The sequence below is a fragment of the Aethalodelphis obliquidens genome, unplaced genomic scaffold (assembly GCF_003676395.1).
Source record: "Aethalodelphis obliquidens isolate GAN/ISIS:26980383/991018 unplaced genomic scaffold, ASM367639v1 scaffold53, whole genome shotgun sequence".
Lineage (NCBI taxonomy): Eukaryota > Metazoa > Chordata > Mammalia > Artiodactyla > Delphinidae > Aethalodelphis > Aethalodelphis obliquidens.
This window is the reverse complement of record NW_020837997.1, coordinates 430,318-448,682: the sequence shown is the minus strand read 5'-3', so window position 1 is coordinate 448,682 and position 18,365 is coordinate 430,318. Positions and strand designations below refer to the sequence as shown.

The window sequence follows — 18,365 nt, the reverse complement described above, 5'->3', positions numbered from 1 at the left end:
TGTAAATAAGTTGATTTGTATATATTTTTTAAGATTCCACATATAAGTCATGTGATATATATTTGTCTTTGTCTGACTCACTTCATTTAGTATGATAATCTCTAGGTCCACCCATGTTGCTGCAAATGGCAATATTTCATTCCTTTTTATGGCTGAGTAATATTCCATTACATATATGTGTGTATATATATATATATATATATGTATATGTATACACACACACACACACCCCACATCTTTTTTTTGAGGAATTTTTGAAATTTTAATTTTTTTATAATTATGTAAAATATTTACATGGGTTCAGAGTCAAGGCTACAGAACAAGGTATATTCAAAGAAATTTAGCTTCTATCTGTGTCTTCTCCATCCTATTCCCACCGCCCTCCATGGTCAAGTTTTTTTAAAAATTATGGCTAATACTGTCTATACCACATCTTCTTTATCCATCACATGAATATCTTTTAAAAGTTCCTTTGGCCCTTCCCCAGGCCAGTTAAATCAAAAGCTCTCAGTTGGGAGCAAGATAAAAGAATGTAAGGCTTGTGGGTGACTGTAATGGGCAGCCTAGGAAGAATACCATTGCACCAAAGGAGGGGTCTTAACCCTTTTTGTACCATGGACACCTTCTCAGAATGTTTGAGGTACATTCAAAATACACAGTATTACAAAGGAAAGTTATTGTATTAACCCTTGGTTATCCAAAACTAAAACAAATTTTATTTAGGTGGGCCATTTTTCTATGTCAAAATGGTCTAACAACCACTAGGAACTCCACATGGTTCGACCAAATAGTAACATATACTTATTATACAGTAAATAACAAGATAGAGCAGTAGGACTAACAAATGATGTAATTGCAAAGAAGTGATCAACATAAACAATATTTCAAGGTATCTGCAACAACTGCGATATAATCTGTAAATGGCTGTGATGTTTGTTGGTGAGACACACACTACCGTGATTTGTTGCTTCCATTCATAATTTTCAGAGAACAGCGACATCTGCTGGGAACTTGTTATGAACACAAACCCCAGATGGGCTGTATCTCTGGGGTCCATCAAGACCCCAGCCAGCTCCATTCCCGTTGCATCTCCAGGTAGCATTAGTTTTTCAATCAGAAATAATCTGATAAGTAGAAAGGTATTTCAAATTAAAAAATAATCAATAAACATACTAGTTTTGCATCTTTATTGGCTATTTCTATTTCTTCCATGAATTGCTAATCAGGGGTTTTGTCCATGTTTCTGTCAAAGTGTATGTCTCTATTTAGTGGCTCTCTTTATATATTGGGGACGTTAATCAATCTCTCTTTTCGTGAAATTTAACAAAATTTACCAATTTGACACTTATCTGTTTGCTTTATACATGGGTGTCTTGATAAACAGATATTATATTCAAGGATCAATCTGTGAAATTTCCTTCTTAAATTTAGAAAGATCTTCCCCTGTCACCTGAAGGTTAACATATACCTCGGTTTGCCTGCTTACTTTTAATTCCTTGTTCTTTAGTTTGGAATATAATTAAAGAGGTCTGTTTATTTTCTAAATAGTAAACAAATTATTTTAACATTAATTATGGTGAGAAATGCCAGGAAAGATAAAAGCAGCCCCAAACAACCGATAAACATAGACGCAAAAATCCTCAACAAAATACTAGCAAACTGAATCCAACGATACAATAAAAGGATCATATACAACAATCAAGTGGGATTTAGCCCACAGATGCAGGGATTTTTCAATATCTTCAAATCAATTGCTGTGATATGCCACATCAACAAATTGAAGAATAAAAACCATATGATCATCTCAATAGATGCAGAAAAAGCTTTTGACAAAATTCACCACCCATTTATGATAAAAGTTCTCCAGAAAGTGGGCATAGAGGGGACCTACCTCAACATAATAAAGGCCATATATGACAAACCTACAGCTAACATCATACTCAACAGTGAAAAGCTGAAAGCATTTCTTCTAAGATCAGGAATAAGACAAGGATGTCCACTCTCACCACTTTTTGTGTGTGTGTGGGTTCCCTTTTATCCACACCCTCTCCAGCATTTATTGTTTGTGTATTTTTTGATGATAGCCATTTTGACTGGCATGAGGTGATATCTCACTATAGTTTTGATTTGCATTTCTCTAATAATTAGTGATGCTGAACATCTTTTCATGTGCCTCTTGGCCTCTTTAGAGAAATGTCTATTTAGTTCTTCTGGCCATTTTTTGATAGGGTTGTTTGTTTTGATGATATTAAGCCACATGAGCTGTTTGTAAATTTTGGAAAGGTGCTTTTATTCAACATAGTTTTGGAAGTCCTAGCCATGGCAATCAGAGAAGAAAGAAAAAAAAGGAATACATATTGGAAAAGAAGAAGTAAAACTGTCACTGCTAGCAGATGACACGATACTATACACAGAAAATCCTAAAGACGCAACCAGAAAACTACTAGAGCTCATCAATGAATTTGGTAAACTTGCAGTATACAAAATTAACACACAGAAATCCTTGCATTCCTATACACTAACAATGAAAGCTCAGAAAGAGAAATTAAGGAAACAATCCCATTCACCATTGCAACAAAAAATAAAATACCTAGGAATAAACCTACCTAAGGAGGTAAAAGACCTGTACTCAGAAAACTATAAGACACTGATGAAAGAAATCAAAGATGACACAAACAGATGGAGAGATATACCATGTTCTTGGAATGGAAGTATCAATATTTTGAAAATGACTACACTACCCAAAGCAATCTACAGATTCAATGCAATCACAATCAAATTACCAATGGCATTTTTCACAGAACTAGAACAATAAATTTTAAAATTTGTAGGGAGACACAAAAGACCCTGAATAGCCAAAGCAATCTTGAGAAAAAAAAAAAAAAGTGGAGTTGGAGGAGTCAGACTCCCTGACTTCAGACTACACAACAAAGCTACAGTAATCAAGACAATATGGTACTGGCACAAAAACATAAATATAAATCAATGGTACAGGATAGAAAGCCCAGAGATAAACCCATGCACCTATGGTCAACTAATCTATGACAAAGGAGACAAGGATATACAATGGAGAAAAGACAATCTCTTCAATAAGCGGTGCTGGGAAAACTGGACAGCTACATGTAAAAAATGAAATTAGAACACTCCCTAACATCATACACAAAAATAAACTCAAAATGGATTAAAGACCTAAATGGAAGACTGGACACTATAAAACTCTTAGAGGAAAACATAGGAGGAACACTCTGACATAAATCACCGCAAGATCTTTTTTTGCCCCACCTCCTAGAGTAATGGAAATAAAAACAAAAATAAACAAACAGGACCTAATGAAAATTAAAAGCTTTTGCACAGCAAAGGAAACCATAAACAAGACAAAAAGACAACCCTCAGAATGGGAGAAAATATTTGTGAATGAATCAATGGACAAAGGATTAATCTCCAAAATATAGAAACAGCACATGCAGCTCAATATCAAAAAAACAAACAACCCAATCAAAAAATGGGTGGAAGACCTAAATAGACATTTCTCCAAAGAAAACATACAGATGGCTAAGAGGCACATGGAAGTGATGCTCAACGTTGCTAACTATTAGAGAAATGCAAATCAAAACTACAATGAGATATTACCTCACACCAGTTAGAATGGGCATCATTAGAAAAATCTACAAACAGTAAATGCTGGAGAGGGTGAGGAGAAAAGGGAACCCTCTTGCACTGTTGGCTGGAATGTAAATTGATACAGCCACTATGGAGAACAGTATGGAAGTTCCATAAAAAACTAAAAATAGAATTACCATATGACCCAGCAATCCCACTACTGGGCTTATACCCAGAGAAAAACCATAATTCAAAAAGACACATGCACCCCAATGTTCATTGTAGCACTATTTACAACAGCTAGGTCATGGAATCAACATAAATGTCCATCAACAGATGAATGGATAAAGAAGATGTGGTACATACATACAATGGAATATTACTCAGCCATAAAAAGGAACAAAATTGGGTCATTTGTAGAGATGTGGATGGACCTAGAGACTGTCATACAGAGTGAAGTAAGTCAGAAAGAGAAAAACAAATATCATATGTTAATGCATGTATGTGGAATCTACCAAAAATTGTACAGATGAACCGGTTTGCAGGGTAGAAATAGACACAGAGATGTAGAGAAAAAATGTATGGACACCAAGGGGGAAAAGTGGGGGTGGGATGAATTGGGAGATAGGGATTGACATATATACACTAATATGTATAAAATAGATAACTAATGAGAACTTGCTGTATAGCCCAGGGAACTCTATTTCACTTCACTGTACAGTAGAAACTAACACAACATTGTAAAACATCTATACCCCAATAAAAAAAAAAAGATGTGGTACATATATACAATGGAATTTTACTCAGCCATTAAAAATAATGAAATAATGCCATTTGCAGAAATGTGGATGAACCTGTAGATTATCTTACTAAGTGAAGTTAGTCAGACAGAGAAAGACAAATGTCATATGATATCTCTTATATGTGGAATCTAAAAAAAGAAAATGATACAAATGAACTTATTAAACAGAAACAGACTCACAACTTTAAAAGCAAACTTATGGTTACCAAAGGGGAAACATGGGGGGAAGCCTAAATTGGGAGTTTGGGATTGACATATACACACTACTGTATTTAAAATCAATAACCAACAAGGACCTTCTGTATAGCACAGGGAACTCTGATCAATATTCTGTAATAATGTAAATGGGAAAAGAATTTGAAAAAGAACAGATATATATATATGTGTGTGTGTGTGTGTGTAATTGAATCACTTTGCTGTACACCTGAAACTAACACAACATTGTTAATCAACTATACTCCAACATGAAATGAAAATTAAAAAAAAAAAACATTCATTATGGTGAGAAATGCCAGGAAACATAAAAGCAGCCCCTGACAACTTGAAACTGGCCTGACACCATCAACCAGCTTACAATTCGGACTTGGTGTTCTGTTGAACATAAACAATTTCACAGAACACCAACATCACACAAGGCCATTCTGATACTGAAAAAAAGGGAGAGAAGGAAGATACTTGTACCTACCCCCTAGAACACCCATCCTTGCAACGCCGCCCCTCACCATACACACACTTCACACACTTGTGCTAACAAAACCTGTTACAGCCTGAACCCAGAGGAAGGCAAGGTCCACCTGATGCTCTGACTATCCCAGGACCCTGCTCACCTCACCCCCAGGCCCTCCTGAGGTTCAGACTTTGGTGCTGATGTCTTACCTTGGCTAGAGAGAATGGGGCCAGATTTCCAGTTTCCAGTCCAGCATGTAAGGGGCTTAGAAGTCATCACTCCATCCTAACAAACAAAAAGCTGAACAAACTGAAAAATCAACAACTCCTCTTAGATCTGTGTCAGGGAAGTGAGGTCACAGGGCAAACCACTGCTCCCCAAATTGGGGAGACCGGCAGATTCAGAGAACCACAACTTAATGAAGCCAAAAACTTCCTCACAAGCAGAAACCTCCTTAGGCACAGGTGCTGGGGTAGGAAAACCGGAACTGTAATCGACAAATTGCTGGAGGCTCAGTGTGGTCAAATCTGGAAGTTAAAAACTCCAGGGGCTCCAGTCACAGGGGGTCCCCACACTTTTGTGAGTTTTACCTCCGGGAGCTCTACCAGATTCTCACAGTGAAGATCAAAGAAAAATTCTCTCCTAATCCTGGCTGGGGGGAGGAGAAAAGTAACCACTTGGAAATACACCCCAGCAGTCTGTTCTTTACAAGGTTGCGGTGAAGAGAAACTTCCCAGAATCTCACCAGTCTGGGAGAAGGGAACTACCCAACCCCATCCCTCTAGCCATCCAGCCCCACCTAAGGGTGGGAAAACACTGAGAAGCTGGTGATATACATAGCCCAGGGGCACAGGCTCACTAAAAGTCTGGGACCTAATCATAAGATTATAAAATGCTTCTCCTCCCCCATACCTCAAGGTCACATCACTAAAGCCCTATTTATAGCAGTTCCTTTTAGTCAGTTCCTTTTAACAACAGTAACAACAACAACAAAAAGCAAGGCATACCAAAAGGTAAAAAGACAGTTTGAAAAGAGGGAGCAAGGATCAGAACCAGACTCAGATATGGCAGAGGGACGCTGGAATTATCAGACCAGGGATTTAAAACAATTATGATTAAGATGCTAAGGGCTCTAATGGAAAAAGTAGACAACATACAAGAGCAAACAGATGGGTAATGTGTAAGCAGAGAGATGGACATTCTAAGAATAAAAAGCAAACACCAGAATTCAAAAACACTAACAGAAAAGAACAATGCCTTTGATGGTCTCACAAGTATACTGGATACAGCTGAGGAAAGAATCTCTGACCTTGAGGATACGTCAAGAAATAGAAACTTCAAAAACTGAAAAGTAAGGCTTCCCTGGTGGCGCAGTGGTTGAGAGTCCGCCTGCCGATGCACGGGACGCGGGTTCGTGCCCCGGTCCGGGAATATCCCACATGCCGCGGAGCGGCTGGGCCCGTGAGCCATGGCCGCTGAGCCTGCGCGTCCGGAGCCTGTGCTCCGCAACAGGAGAGACCACAACAGTGAGAGGCCCGCGTACCGCAAAAAAAAAAACAAAAACTGAAAAGTAAACCAAAGACAGAAAAAAAAGGAACAGATTATCCAAGAACTGTGAGACAACCACAAAAGTTGTGGCACACTCATAATGGAAATACCAGGAGAAGAAACACAAGAAACAATTGAAGCAATAATGACCAAGAATTTCCCCAAATGAATATCAGATACCAAAACAGGCAGAGATCGAGGAAGCTCAGAGAATACCAAGCAGAAAAAATGTCTCCAAACCCACACCTATGTATATCATATTCAGCTGCAAAAAAAAAAAAAAAGAGATAATGGGGTCCAGGCTTCTACTTGGAAAACATGAAGGAAATGAAATGAGAAATGTGTAGAACCCAAATTCAAATTCTTACCACTCCAATATCTTGTCAGTTCTCCCCTGCCAAGACTGAGGTGATACTGACACAGGAAGGGGGCAGGGCACAACCTTTAAAACAATGACATAGCCCGAGGGCATGACATAAACTGATTAGAACCACCTAGGTCCAAGATGGACCATGACAGTTCCAAGGCTGACCATGTTAAGGTCAAAAGTGGGCGGTGGTTCAATTCCTGGAAATCCCCACCCCTTCCCCAAAATAGCTGGAATACTCCTCCCACTCATTAGCCTACGAAATTACCCACCCCTATAAAAGCTGACAACCCCATGCCCTAAGGCCTCTTGCCTTCCAAGATGGCCCACACTCTGTCTGTGGAGTGTGTATCTCCCTGAATAAACCTTCTTTCACTTTACTACGTCTTGCTCTTGAATTCTTGCCTGCACGAAGCCAAGAACCCAGACTTGGCGGCCATCCTAGGGACTCGGACATGGCTTGGGATATGACCATCCTCTCGCACCCCACTCTCTTTCCTGCAACATCTTTTCTGGCACCCAATGCGGGGCCTCAAAGGCCATAATCTCGATCTGCCTACTGGGCTATGGCTCCCCTCTGAAGGGTGGCTGGGACTTACCCTGAGCCACGTAGATTCAAGTAGCCCGTTAAGGGGCAGCTGACGTCACCTGCAGGATCCGGCAGAGACCAGTTCTCTGGCCGCGAAGAAGCGCACTGAGGCCAAGGCTTTTCCCCCTCAGTCTTTCTCATTCTACTATTGCTCTATCCCTTTGGACTTGAAAAGATCCACCCAGACGACCACCGAACATCCAAATGAAGACTGCGCGGCAAGTAATTGACAACTTGGTTGGGTGAGTTTCCCCTGTGGCCCCTGGAGCCCAATTCCCCCTCCCTACTCGTTTCATCCCAGTCCAGTTCTGGGAAGTCAGAACTGCGAGGGGGCCCAGACTGGGGGACTACTAGATTTGCAGCCCGCCCGCAAGGAGGCTTATGGCCTCATTGCACCTCGGAGCAGATGTTGCAGGCAAGCACTTCCCTAAAGAGGGTTGCAGTCCCTTCCTCCCTAGGAAACGTCGAGGCTGTGCACCTTCCTAATCCCACTCAGCCCTCCTACTTTTTCCGGAGTTTATCAACCCCCAAGGGGAGGTAGCGGGTGAGCACCTTTCTCAGCGGCTTACGAATCTCTCTTGGGAAGCATCATGGCTGGACACCTTCCTTACTGTCCTGGATTTCCCTTATATCTTCCTTTTCTCATGACTTCTTGGACCGTCTGTTGATCCTTGAACCTCCTTGCTGGCTTTCCCGGCAAGTTGGGTATTACCTCTTTTACTTCCGTGGAGAGGTAGCCCTCCTCAACATCCCAAGGACCATATCCTGAGGGGAGTTTTTGCCTTTTATTGTTATCACCGCCTTGTGGGCTCCAGCCCTACCCTTCGGCTCTATTTGTTTCTCTTTCTTTTGTTTCAGTAGGGATAAAGTTCATCCGTTTAGGGGGTCCTAGGTCTCTTCCCTCCCTCTCTGAAGGATTTAGGCCCTGAGACTCTTAATTGCTTTTTCTCACCCTGGCTCTTGTTCCTTTCCTTGACTAATCCAAGGGGCCTCCTCAGGCTGATTGACCAGGCAGATTTGGGGTGCTCATAGGGACCCCACAGTTGACACTGGGAGAATGCCAGGACAAATATCTACCATAACTTCCATCTGTCCAGGATCCATCATACCGCTGTCTTGTCAAGACATCCCAACAAAAAATGGGGCAACTCCAAGCACCCCAATGGACTCCCCACTAGGATGCATATTAGCTAATTGAGGAAAATGAGCTCATATGGCTAATTTAGCTATGGCTTAAAGAGGATGGCTTAAGAAAAAAAGAAATTAATTTCCTTTTGCAATACTGCATGGCCCCAATACAAACTAGGGGACCAAGAGATCTGGCCAAAGAATGGGTCATTGAATCACAATACCATCTTTCAGCTGGACCTGTTTTGTAAAAGGGAAGGTAAATGGGTGGAAGTCCCATACATCCAAATGCTCATGGCCCTATTCCAAAATCCAGGTCTAAAGAACTCCTGCCAGGGGACTTATCTGGTGATGCAGTGGTTGAGAATCTGCCTGCCAATGCAGGGGACAGGGGTTCGAGCCCTGGTCTGGGAGGATCCCACATGCCTCGGAGCAACTAGGCCCGTGAGCCACAACTACTGAGCCTGCGCGTCTGGAACCTGTGCTCCGCAACAAGAGAGCCCGCGATAGTGAGAGGCCTGCGCACCGAGATGAAGAGTGGCCCCTGCTTGCCACAACTAGAGAAAGCCCTCGCAGAGAAACGAAGACCCAGCACAGCCAAAAGTAAAAAAAAAATAAATTAATTAAAAAAAAAAGAACTCCTGCCAGGTGTGCTTGGCTCACATCCCTTCAAAGTGCCTTCTCCTCCTGATAGGAACCTGATGTTTTAGATGATCTCCTTATGAGGCAACCTCCCCAAGGTCCACAACCAAGATATCTTACCTACCCCAATTCTGAGGGGGGACAGTTTCCAGACCATTTACCCCTAATCCCCTACACACCACACACACACACACACACACACACACACACACCCGCCGTAAATCAGCTCATGGATTTGGCCTTTGGAGTATTTAACAATAGAGATAGTGTTAAAGAGGCAAAAAGCATTAAGGGACAACATCTAACAGCACAACTACTGGAGGCAGCCCTACCCCTGCACCACCTCAGGGTTACCCTCCCTTGTGAAGACCCATGGTGAGGACAAGATCCAGAGAGCCTAGAGCAGAGCCACTGTCTCCTGAGAAAACATCTGTTTTAAGTGTAGCCAAGAGGGCCACTGGAAGAACGAACACTCCCTGTATGGGGAAATTTCACTGGGACACTGCCCAGTATGCGAATGAGAGGGCCACTGGAATTGGGACCACCCCCAAAGGGGGTGGATTAGGGGCCCCCAAACCAGTGATGGCCAAGAGGACTGAAGACTGATGGGACCTAGGAACCTCCCCAGCTCCCAAAGGACACCTGGTTATTTCTCTGGCGGAGCTTTGGGTAACCCTTGATGAGGCAGGTAGGAAATTTATTTTCTTATTTGCTACAGGGAACTCCTGCTCTGTGCTGACTGATTCCCCTGGACCCTTGTCCTCCCAATCCTGTATGATAATGGGGATTGGTGGAAAGCCCCAAACCAAGCAATTCACCCCTCCCCTCAACTGCTTGCTAGGAAATTTTACATTTGCACATCAGTTTCTTCTCATGCCTGAGTGCCCTCTCCCCTTGTTGGGAACAGACTCGCTCATTAAATTCCAGACAATAGTCCAAGTTGGAGACCCTCACAGGGAAGACACCCACCAAGAAAGACAATGACTCTTGACTGAAGGAGTCTACCCCAGTTCCAAGCCAGAGGGCATCTCCATTCCACCCTGTCTGAGTTTTTAAACTATGGGCTATTAGACTGGTTCACAGTGGCAGAACTAAAGGTCACTTTCTTCTGCGTTTCCCTGCTGCACCAAGACTCCCAATATCTCTTTGCCTTTGAGTGGACAAATCCAGACGCTGTAATACCATGAATGCCTCCACTCTGTGTGCTTATAAAATTCAAGCTGAGTGTGCCTACAGGATAGGAATGGAATGGACGGAAAAAAATTGGGCTAAAAATTGTCCAGCTACCTTTAAAAATGGGATCACATGAGGCTATAGGCAAGCCTCCTCAAAGGCCAGAGTAAGAGCCATAATTTTAAAATTTCTTAAGCCCAGGGAGGATCCCCCAAATTATAAATAGGTTACCAAAATGAGAGGCCACTGGTCTGACTAAACTAACCATACCTGATAGGAATTTTGGGGGGAGGGCTTCTCCCCTAAACTAAATGAGGAAAAGTAAAACATTCCAACATAGGTAAATGGGTACCTCAGTCCTTCAATATCATTGAGGTAACCATCCAATGCTTTGGAAAAAAACAAAACAAAACTTGTCCTGGTTTTGCAAATCTAGTTTTTACAGGACCAGAGGTGTGACTCCAAAAATAATCCAAAGCCCATCAATCCATTTACCACTCCCCAAACCTTCCCTATTTATCTTAAGAGGCTTGGAAGTATTAACCAAAGGGGAAACAAAGTCATCCTAGGAGGAACTTGCCTGTACCTTTGAGATGAAAATGTCCTATCTGGTCTTCTCAGGAACGCTTCTCTCTGCCATCTTTTTAAAATACAAATTTTGAAAAAGGAGGTAAATAATTTGGAACTTGTCAAGGACAAATAAAAATCTTAAGTATCTTTTCCATAAATATTAGTGAAAAGGGTTTAGCCATTTGGACAAGTGAGCTTGATTTGTTCCATCTGCCAGAAACCCAATTTTAATCCAATCTCTTTTGTAGACTGATGGGTTTTAAATTACTGTACCTGACTCATGGCTGAAATTTTGGAATGGGAACTCTGAGGCCTCTGTGTTTGTATGTATCTACGTGTGTGTCGTGGATGTATGGTATTGCCAAAAATTAATTCATAAAAGAGCTCTATTTAATTGACTTAAAGAAAATTAAGCACTTATATAATCAGAAATAAAAAAATAATCTGGCCGGAATAAGTATTGTCTCACAGTGACCTGTGATCTTATTTAACCAAGTGTTTTAAAACTTTTTGACAAACTTCACAAATAAACATTTTAATTAAAGTTCTTTTGATTTCCAGCTAACTTTGGGATAATTTAGGGGACCCCTAAAGTATCTCAAAGAGAAATATTTAACCAGGATTATTTGGTACGTTAAATCGAATGCAGTCATTCATAATTCGGGTGATTGTAACCAAGTTTCTTTATCGATTGCACTGTAATCAGATGTTTAACCATGGCTTTTAAGTCTTTTGTCATTTGTAGTTATTCTTGTACTCTGATGCTGTTACAAAAAGTGTTTCATCAGGCTTCCCTGGTGGCGCAGTGGTTGGGAGTCCGCCTGCCGATGCAGGGGACACGGGTTCGTGCCCCAGTCCGGGAAGATCCCACATGCCGCGGAGCGGCTGGGCCCGTGAGCCATGGCCGCTGAGCCTGCGCGTCCGGAGCCTGTGCTCCGCAACGGGAGAGGCCGCAACAGTGAGAGGCCTGCGTACAGCAAAAAAAAAAAAAAAAAAGAATTAATAGTCTCCCCAAATTCCCTGATTGCATGGAGTGATACCTTTGTGTCTCTGTCCCTTCTGCAATGCTATACTGACCTACAGACTATAAAAGTGTTCTGGCTGTTTTTCTTGGAGATTTTCTACTTTGGCACTTATGTTTAACATACAGTTTCAAGAAGGCACAAAACTCTTTACATTGCTTAATGACATAAGATAGATTGAAACGGAGTTTGGGTTATAGTAAGTAACTAGTAATTAGTGTCAGGAAATGTTGGACCTACTTTATTGGTAGCTATGATGGTACAGAGGATAAAGTGAAGCCCAGAGAATGAAGTAACATTGTCCAAGGTCGCACAGCTCCTACATGTCAGACTCCACCTCTGATCTTAGCACCACATTTTAGTGAACAATGAGCTCTGAATCGGTTCCCACTCCTTGCTCACTTTTTTTTTTGCAGTACGCGGGCCTCTCACCGTTGTGGCCTCTCCTGTTGCGGAGCACAGGCTCCGGACGCGCAGGCTCTGCGGCATGTGAGATCCTCCCGGACCGGGGCACGAACCCACGTCGCCTGCATCGGCAGGCGGACTGCCAACCACTGCGCCACCAGGGAAGCCCTCCTTGCTCACTTTTAACATGCAATTCAGAAGAAAGACTGCCCCTAGCAATTTTGGAGAAAAGGTAACTAATGTATCTATGTATCTACCTTCATTGGACAGAAATAGGGGTGCTCAGTGGGGGAAAGATTCACTGTAAAACTGATCACTTACCATCTGTTTCCTTGACCTCTTCAATCCAAATGTTTTCAGATTGCTCAGCTCATAGCCTCAACCCAACCAGCCAGAAGGGTCCAAAGAGTAGAGAGGAGGACCATGAGCCACAAGAGCCCCTGAGCTGCAGAGGAAGGAGCAGAACAAGAGAGGAAGCCCCAAAAGGGTGGGCGTGTCTACACTCTCCATCTCCCCAGCACCCTCTTCCGGGCCCTCATTACCTCCCTGTTCCTCAGACTGTAAATGAGTGGGTTGAGCATCGGCACAAAGATGGTGTAGAAGGTGGAGATGGCTCTGTCTCCCGCTGGTGTTCCAGCAGAAGCCTTCTGCATGTAGTTAAATGTGCCTCCCCCATAGTAAAGGCCCACCACAGCCAGGTGGGAGGAGCAAGTGGTCAGAGCCTTCTGTTTCCCCTCAGTAGAAGGCATGCTAATCACAGCCGTGAGGACCCGGGCATGGGAAGCCACAGTGACCCCCAGAAGCCGCATGACCACACAGCAAGCGTAGATGAAGTCCTGGAAGAGCGAGGTGTCAGCACAAGAGAGCCTCAGCAGGGCGGGGATCTCACAGAAAAAGTGATCCACCTGTCGAGAGCCGCAGTAGGGGAAGCGGAAGACCACGCCCATGTCAATCACGCTGTCGGCCACTCCAACCATCCAGGACACCAGGGTCATCAGACAACAGGCCTTCCAGTTCATGAGCGTAGGGTACCGCGGGGGGGTGACACACTGCCACGTACCTGTCATAGGCCATGACACTAGGGGGAAGCACTCAGCTCCTCCTACCGTGACCACTAAGAAGACCTGAGCTGCGCAGCCACCCTGAGAGATGAACTTACTGCCCGAGAGGAAGTTGGCTGTCATCTTGGGTACTACCGTGCCATTCAGGGTCAGGTCCATGATAGAGAGCTGGCTGAGAAAAACGTGCATCGGGGTGTGCAGGCACCTATTGGCTTGTATGAGCAGGAAGAAGAGGATGTTGCCAGCCAGGGCGGCAGCAGAGGCCAGAGGACGAGGGAAAAAAGGAAGAAATCATATGGTGAGTAGCTGAACAGACCCAAAAGGATGAAATCCGATAGGGCGGTGTGGTTCCACACATCCATGGCCTTGGCCCTGAAGAAAAAATAGAGGAGCAAGCATAAGGACAAAGCAACTTACCTGGCATCTGCCTCATACAAGGAAGATAACTGCCTCCTGTCTCTTCTACAGGGCAGTGCCCAGCGCACCGTCATAGCCCCATCCTTTCCTTCTGCAGTGAATATCCATTTGCTCTCAGAGGTCCTCAGGATTTGATCTTATTTCTCTTGAAAGACCAGGGAGCAAGCCCCCAGAGGAGGAGGGTCAGAGAATGCAAGGGAGAGAGAGAAGGGGTTTTAAGGAACAGGTGACTAGCCATAGATTTACGAAAAGGGGATATAGATTTAAGAAGATGTAGGGGAACACAATGTCACCCCAAAATGTCTCTTTGGCATGTGGATTATTTAGAGCTGAAAACAATCCAGGCACAAAAGACTAAAGAAGAAACTTTGACCTTCCCCCTAAGCACCTAAAAGAATTTAGACAGAGGGCCTGTCCCAGAATAGAGCTATCACCAGAGATATCTACAAAGAACATGGACCAAGTGTGTATGGTGTAGGGGCGGGGGGAGGGGGTGTGTGGGGTGTTGGAGGAAACTCTAGGCGGAGTCTAGAGATCAGAGTCCACTCTGTTTCCCATTGTCACTGTATGGCCCAGCAAACATTTATTTACCAAACATTTGCTTTTTCATCTCCATGTGAATTGCCTTCCTCCCCTTTGAAGTCCCAGACCACTACCCCCAAATCCTCTTTTGCCTTGAAAGCTGAAGATGGTGTTTAAGATGAAGGTTTTAGGGCTTCCGTGGTGGCGCAGTGGATGAGAGTCCGCTTGACGATGCAGGGGACACGGGTTTGTGCCCCGCGGAGCGGCTGCGCCCATGAGCCATGGCCACTGAGCCTGCGCGTCCGGAGCCTGTGCTCCGCAACTGGAGAGGCTCACATACCCGCCCCCCCCCAAAAAAAAGATGAAGGTTTTAACCCTTTTGGTGAGTTACTCAGTTTTCCTGAGTCTCTCTCAGATATGCATGTTATTAAACCTTTGTTTGATTTTCTCCTGTGAATCTGTTTCATGTCAATCTAATTCTTAGACCAGCAAGAAGAACCTCGACAGGTATAGGAAAATTTCTTCCCCTCTGACAGGGGGAAGTGAGTATTGGGTGTGCAGAGAGAGAGAGAAGGAGGTGGGAAAGGGGGTGACAGGTGCAAGGACCAATACAAACTGAAAAGAAAGGAAAAGACTCCTACCTCCATTTTCCTTAGCAATTACTTAAAAAACGTGTAATTGTAAGTTCCTTATCTCTCTGAAATGTATGTAAACCTTTTAAAACTAAAATAAGCTCTAACCAGATTTCTGACTGAGGAATGTCTTCTCAAGGACCTAGAATCCATCTCTTTGAAATGTAATCATCAAGGAAGATAGAGCCCTTACATCTCAGGTTCTGTAGGTCAGGACCCTAACTTCAGCAGGCACCTTGCTCCAAGTTGCAGAACTCTCTGTTGTCATAACATGTGTGAAGTTTGTATTTGTTTGGATAAAGCCAGCTACCTAACACAGGTAGTCACCCCAATTACCAGGTGAATCTAGGATGAACTCTGTGTGACAAACGGTGCTGTCAAGTCCTCTTCCTTGAGGAGTAGCTACTGTTTATCTTGAGAGCATGTTATGTAATGGGTTGTCACTGTCTACCTATACAAAAAGGTGACATTCCTTCTGTCTTTGCAATCTCTTAGCAGATTACCTGTGATGCACATCACATGCTGATTTAATGTTTATTCAAAAATAAAACTGTTTTCTTTCTCTTCTACTTTTGCGGAGAGGTTTTCAGGGTAGGGAGGACATTTGTTTTTTAATTATATTTTCCCAATGCAGCAGGCACTGCAACAGAGCTAAGTGTTGTGTCAAATGCATCATGAGAACCTCAGAACTCTAGAAATGCCTCTCTGTGTGGGAAGCAGTCAGCCTTGAGAGCAGGTAAGGACATGCCAGGCATGCGGCCGCTGCTCGAAGGGACTGTCCCTACTTGTTCCCCTCCTTGTTCCATTCCATGGGAGATAAATCACCAGGGCCCAGAGGTCAGAAAGAATGTAAAATGAGACAAGCAAAGCTGTCTCCCCCCTGCACATGCAGGTTATTTTTGATGCTTCTGGGTTTATGGGTTTCCTCCCAGGGAAGTTAACCTTGAGCCGAGACAGTCTGTAGATAATGTAAACCACCATCTGGCAACCTTCCTTTTTCTAGTCTATATAATCTGCAACTGTAGCATAATAAAATTTGCCATGCAACCATCAGTTGTCTTGGTCCTTCTGACCCCATCCGTCGGTGCTACTTCAGTTCCTTACCCCTTCCCTTCTGACCCTGGGCGGTGAGATCCTCTTTCTCCGGCTGGTCCACGGCATCTCTAGACATATGTCAACCCTCCAGCCCACACTGCTATTTTGACAGTGTGGTGTATGAGGGCAGGGACTTGGACATATCTGTCTCCCGGTTGTACATCACTCACCTTGGTTGACACTAACCTGGTTAAAACCTGTGACTGTTTTAAGAACCAGTGACAATTAATATTCCAAAGAAGGAATGGCCAATACTCATTCCACAAATGGTGGGCCTCCACAGGTGTATTTTGGAGTGTGTTGCTTCTGTCTTGTGTGATGTCACAATTGCAATTCAAGAATTTCCCCTAATAGAAACTGGAAAGACTGTCAAAGAGAGACAAAAACTATTGAAACCATTTGTGATAGGAAGATAATTATGAACAGAAAAAAAGAAGCAAGAGTGAGATTCCTGGGGTCCTGTGCTCATGACTGAAGTCATGCTTATGTCTCTAAGATGTCTGAGAAGATGTTTTTAAAAATGTGCATATGGGGGCTTCCCTGGTGGCGCAGTGGTTGGGAGTCCGCCTGCCGATGCAGGGGACGCGGGTTCGTGCCCCGGTCCGCGAAGATCCCACATGCCGCGGAGCGGCTGGGCCCGTGGGCCATGGCCGCTGAGCCTGCGTGTCCGGAGCCTGTGCTCCGCAGCGGGAGAGGCCGCAGCGGTGAGAGGCCCGTGTACCGCAAAAAAAAAAAAAAAGTGCATATGCCTTGGTCCCACCCCGTGGGGGAGCGGGTACTGGGTCTGGATGGGGCGTAGTCATATATGATTTTTTAAAAGCTCCCAAGGTGATTCTGATGGGATATAGGTGCACACACTGGCTTAGGACAGTGTGCATGCACAATGCCATTTTCATCTTAGCACTAGAGTCAGAATATCGTGGCAGCAGACAGGGAAATCCTAGGACATAGCGAGTTATAGAGACATGCCAGCAAAGGGAGACAGAAAATAACTCAGGGAGGTAGATGCCAAGATCAGCACAGGCAGGAATGAAGCACGGCCACAGGGCACCAGAGTAATGAGGGCACATGTGTGGCAGTGACCCTGTTGGTCTGTCTGCCTACTTTGGAACTGAGTCCAGAGACTGGAGATCAAATAAACAATGATAACAATTTTGCCCAAGTAAGATTACCATCTTCTTGGTCTCTGATACTGACAACTTTTGGCAACAAGGAGATATGTCTGTATCCAGCTGGACGCTCCCTAGGCTGAAACTTGAAGTCAGATCCACTTCTTCCCCTTCTGGTCACCTTTAGTCCGTCATCTGGAAGGTCTTCCCTCACCCCCTTCAGCACCTACCACTCCCATTCAGGTCTCCACAGTTCACCTTCCACTCCACCCTGTGGAGCTCAGCAGAGATGGGTCAGACCCCAAAAATACGCAAAGATCTAGTCCTCAGAGCAATGCATGAGCAATGTTGGCCTGAGTAAGGCTCTTACACATAGACTCTCCTCCAACTCCATGGCTCCAAATAAAAATTTATAGAATTAACCATCTAAGGCATTCTTCTGCTTCTTCATAAATCGATGAGCTCATGTCCCAGGTTTACACCTCTAGTTGTAGAATAAATATCCTGGGAGACCCAACTCAGCTCATAATGACCCCAGAGAACAGACAGATGCTCCATCCCAACGAGCAAGCCAAACTTAATGAAATGGCTTCAGGACAAAGTTCATTCCCCATAGCCCTGGCTTTGAAAAATACCCCAGACTCCCTTCTAAACAAAGGAAAGAGGCATCCATGAAACATCCCTTCACACATCCACTTATACTTCTCTCAGGGGTCTCCACCCTCACCTCACCCATGGGGGCTGGGAGAGAGATGATCACCACTAAGTGTCACAGTGAATATCTAGCTACTCTCTGGGAACTGAATCGTGAATGACAAGAAGTGGAGTCTAGTCAGTTCTTCTGCAAATCTTGTACTCAATTGAAGTCCTGTAATTTTTCTACTCAATTATTGTTTTTTCATTGTTCATTCAACAAATAATTGTTGAGCACTGTGGATATAAATGAAGACCAGCTAAATGAGAAAAGTAAAAACTATTTATTTAGAGCTTCGTACAGCAAGGGAATCAACCGTTGT

General features: G+C 43.8%; 1 protein-coding gene across 1 annotated transcript; it reads right to left on the bottom strand.

The window, feature by feature from the left end:
- Positions 1-13,010: 13,010 nt before the first annotated feature.
- Positions 13,011-14,065, bottom strand: LOC113608861 (olfactory receptor 2M3-like). Its single transcript, XM_027085833.1, is given in 5 exon segments — positions 13,011-13,553; positions 13,555-13,592; positions 13,595-13,828; positions 13,831-13,946; positions 13,992-14,065. Coding segments are annotated over 5 exon segments (1,005 nt in total).
- Positions 14,066-18,365: the final 4,300 nt, after the last annotated feature.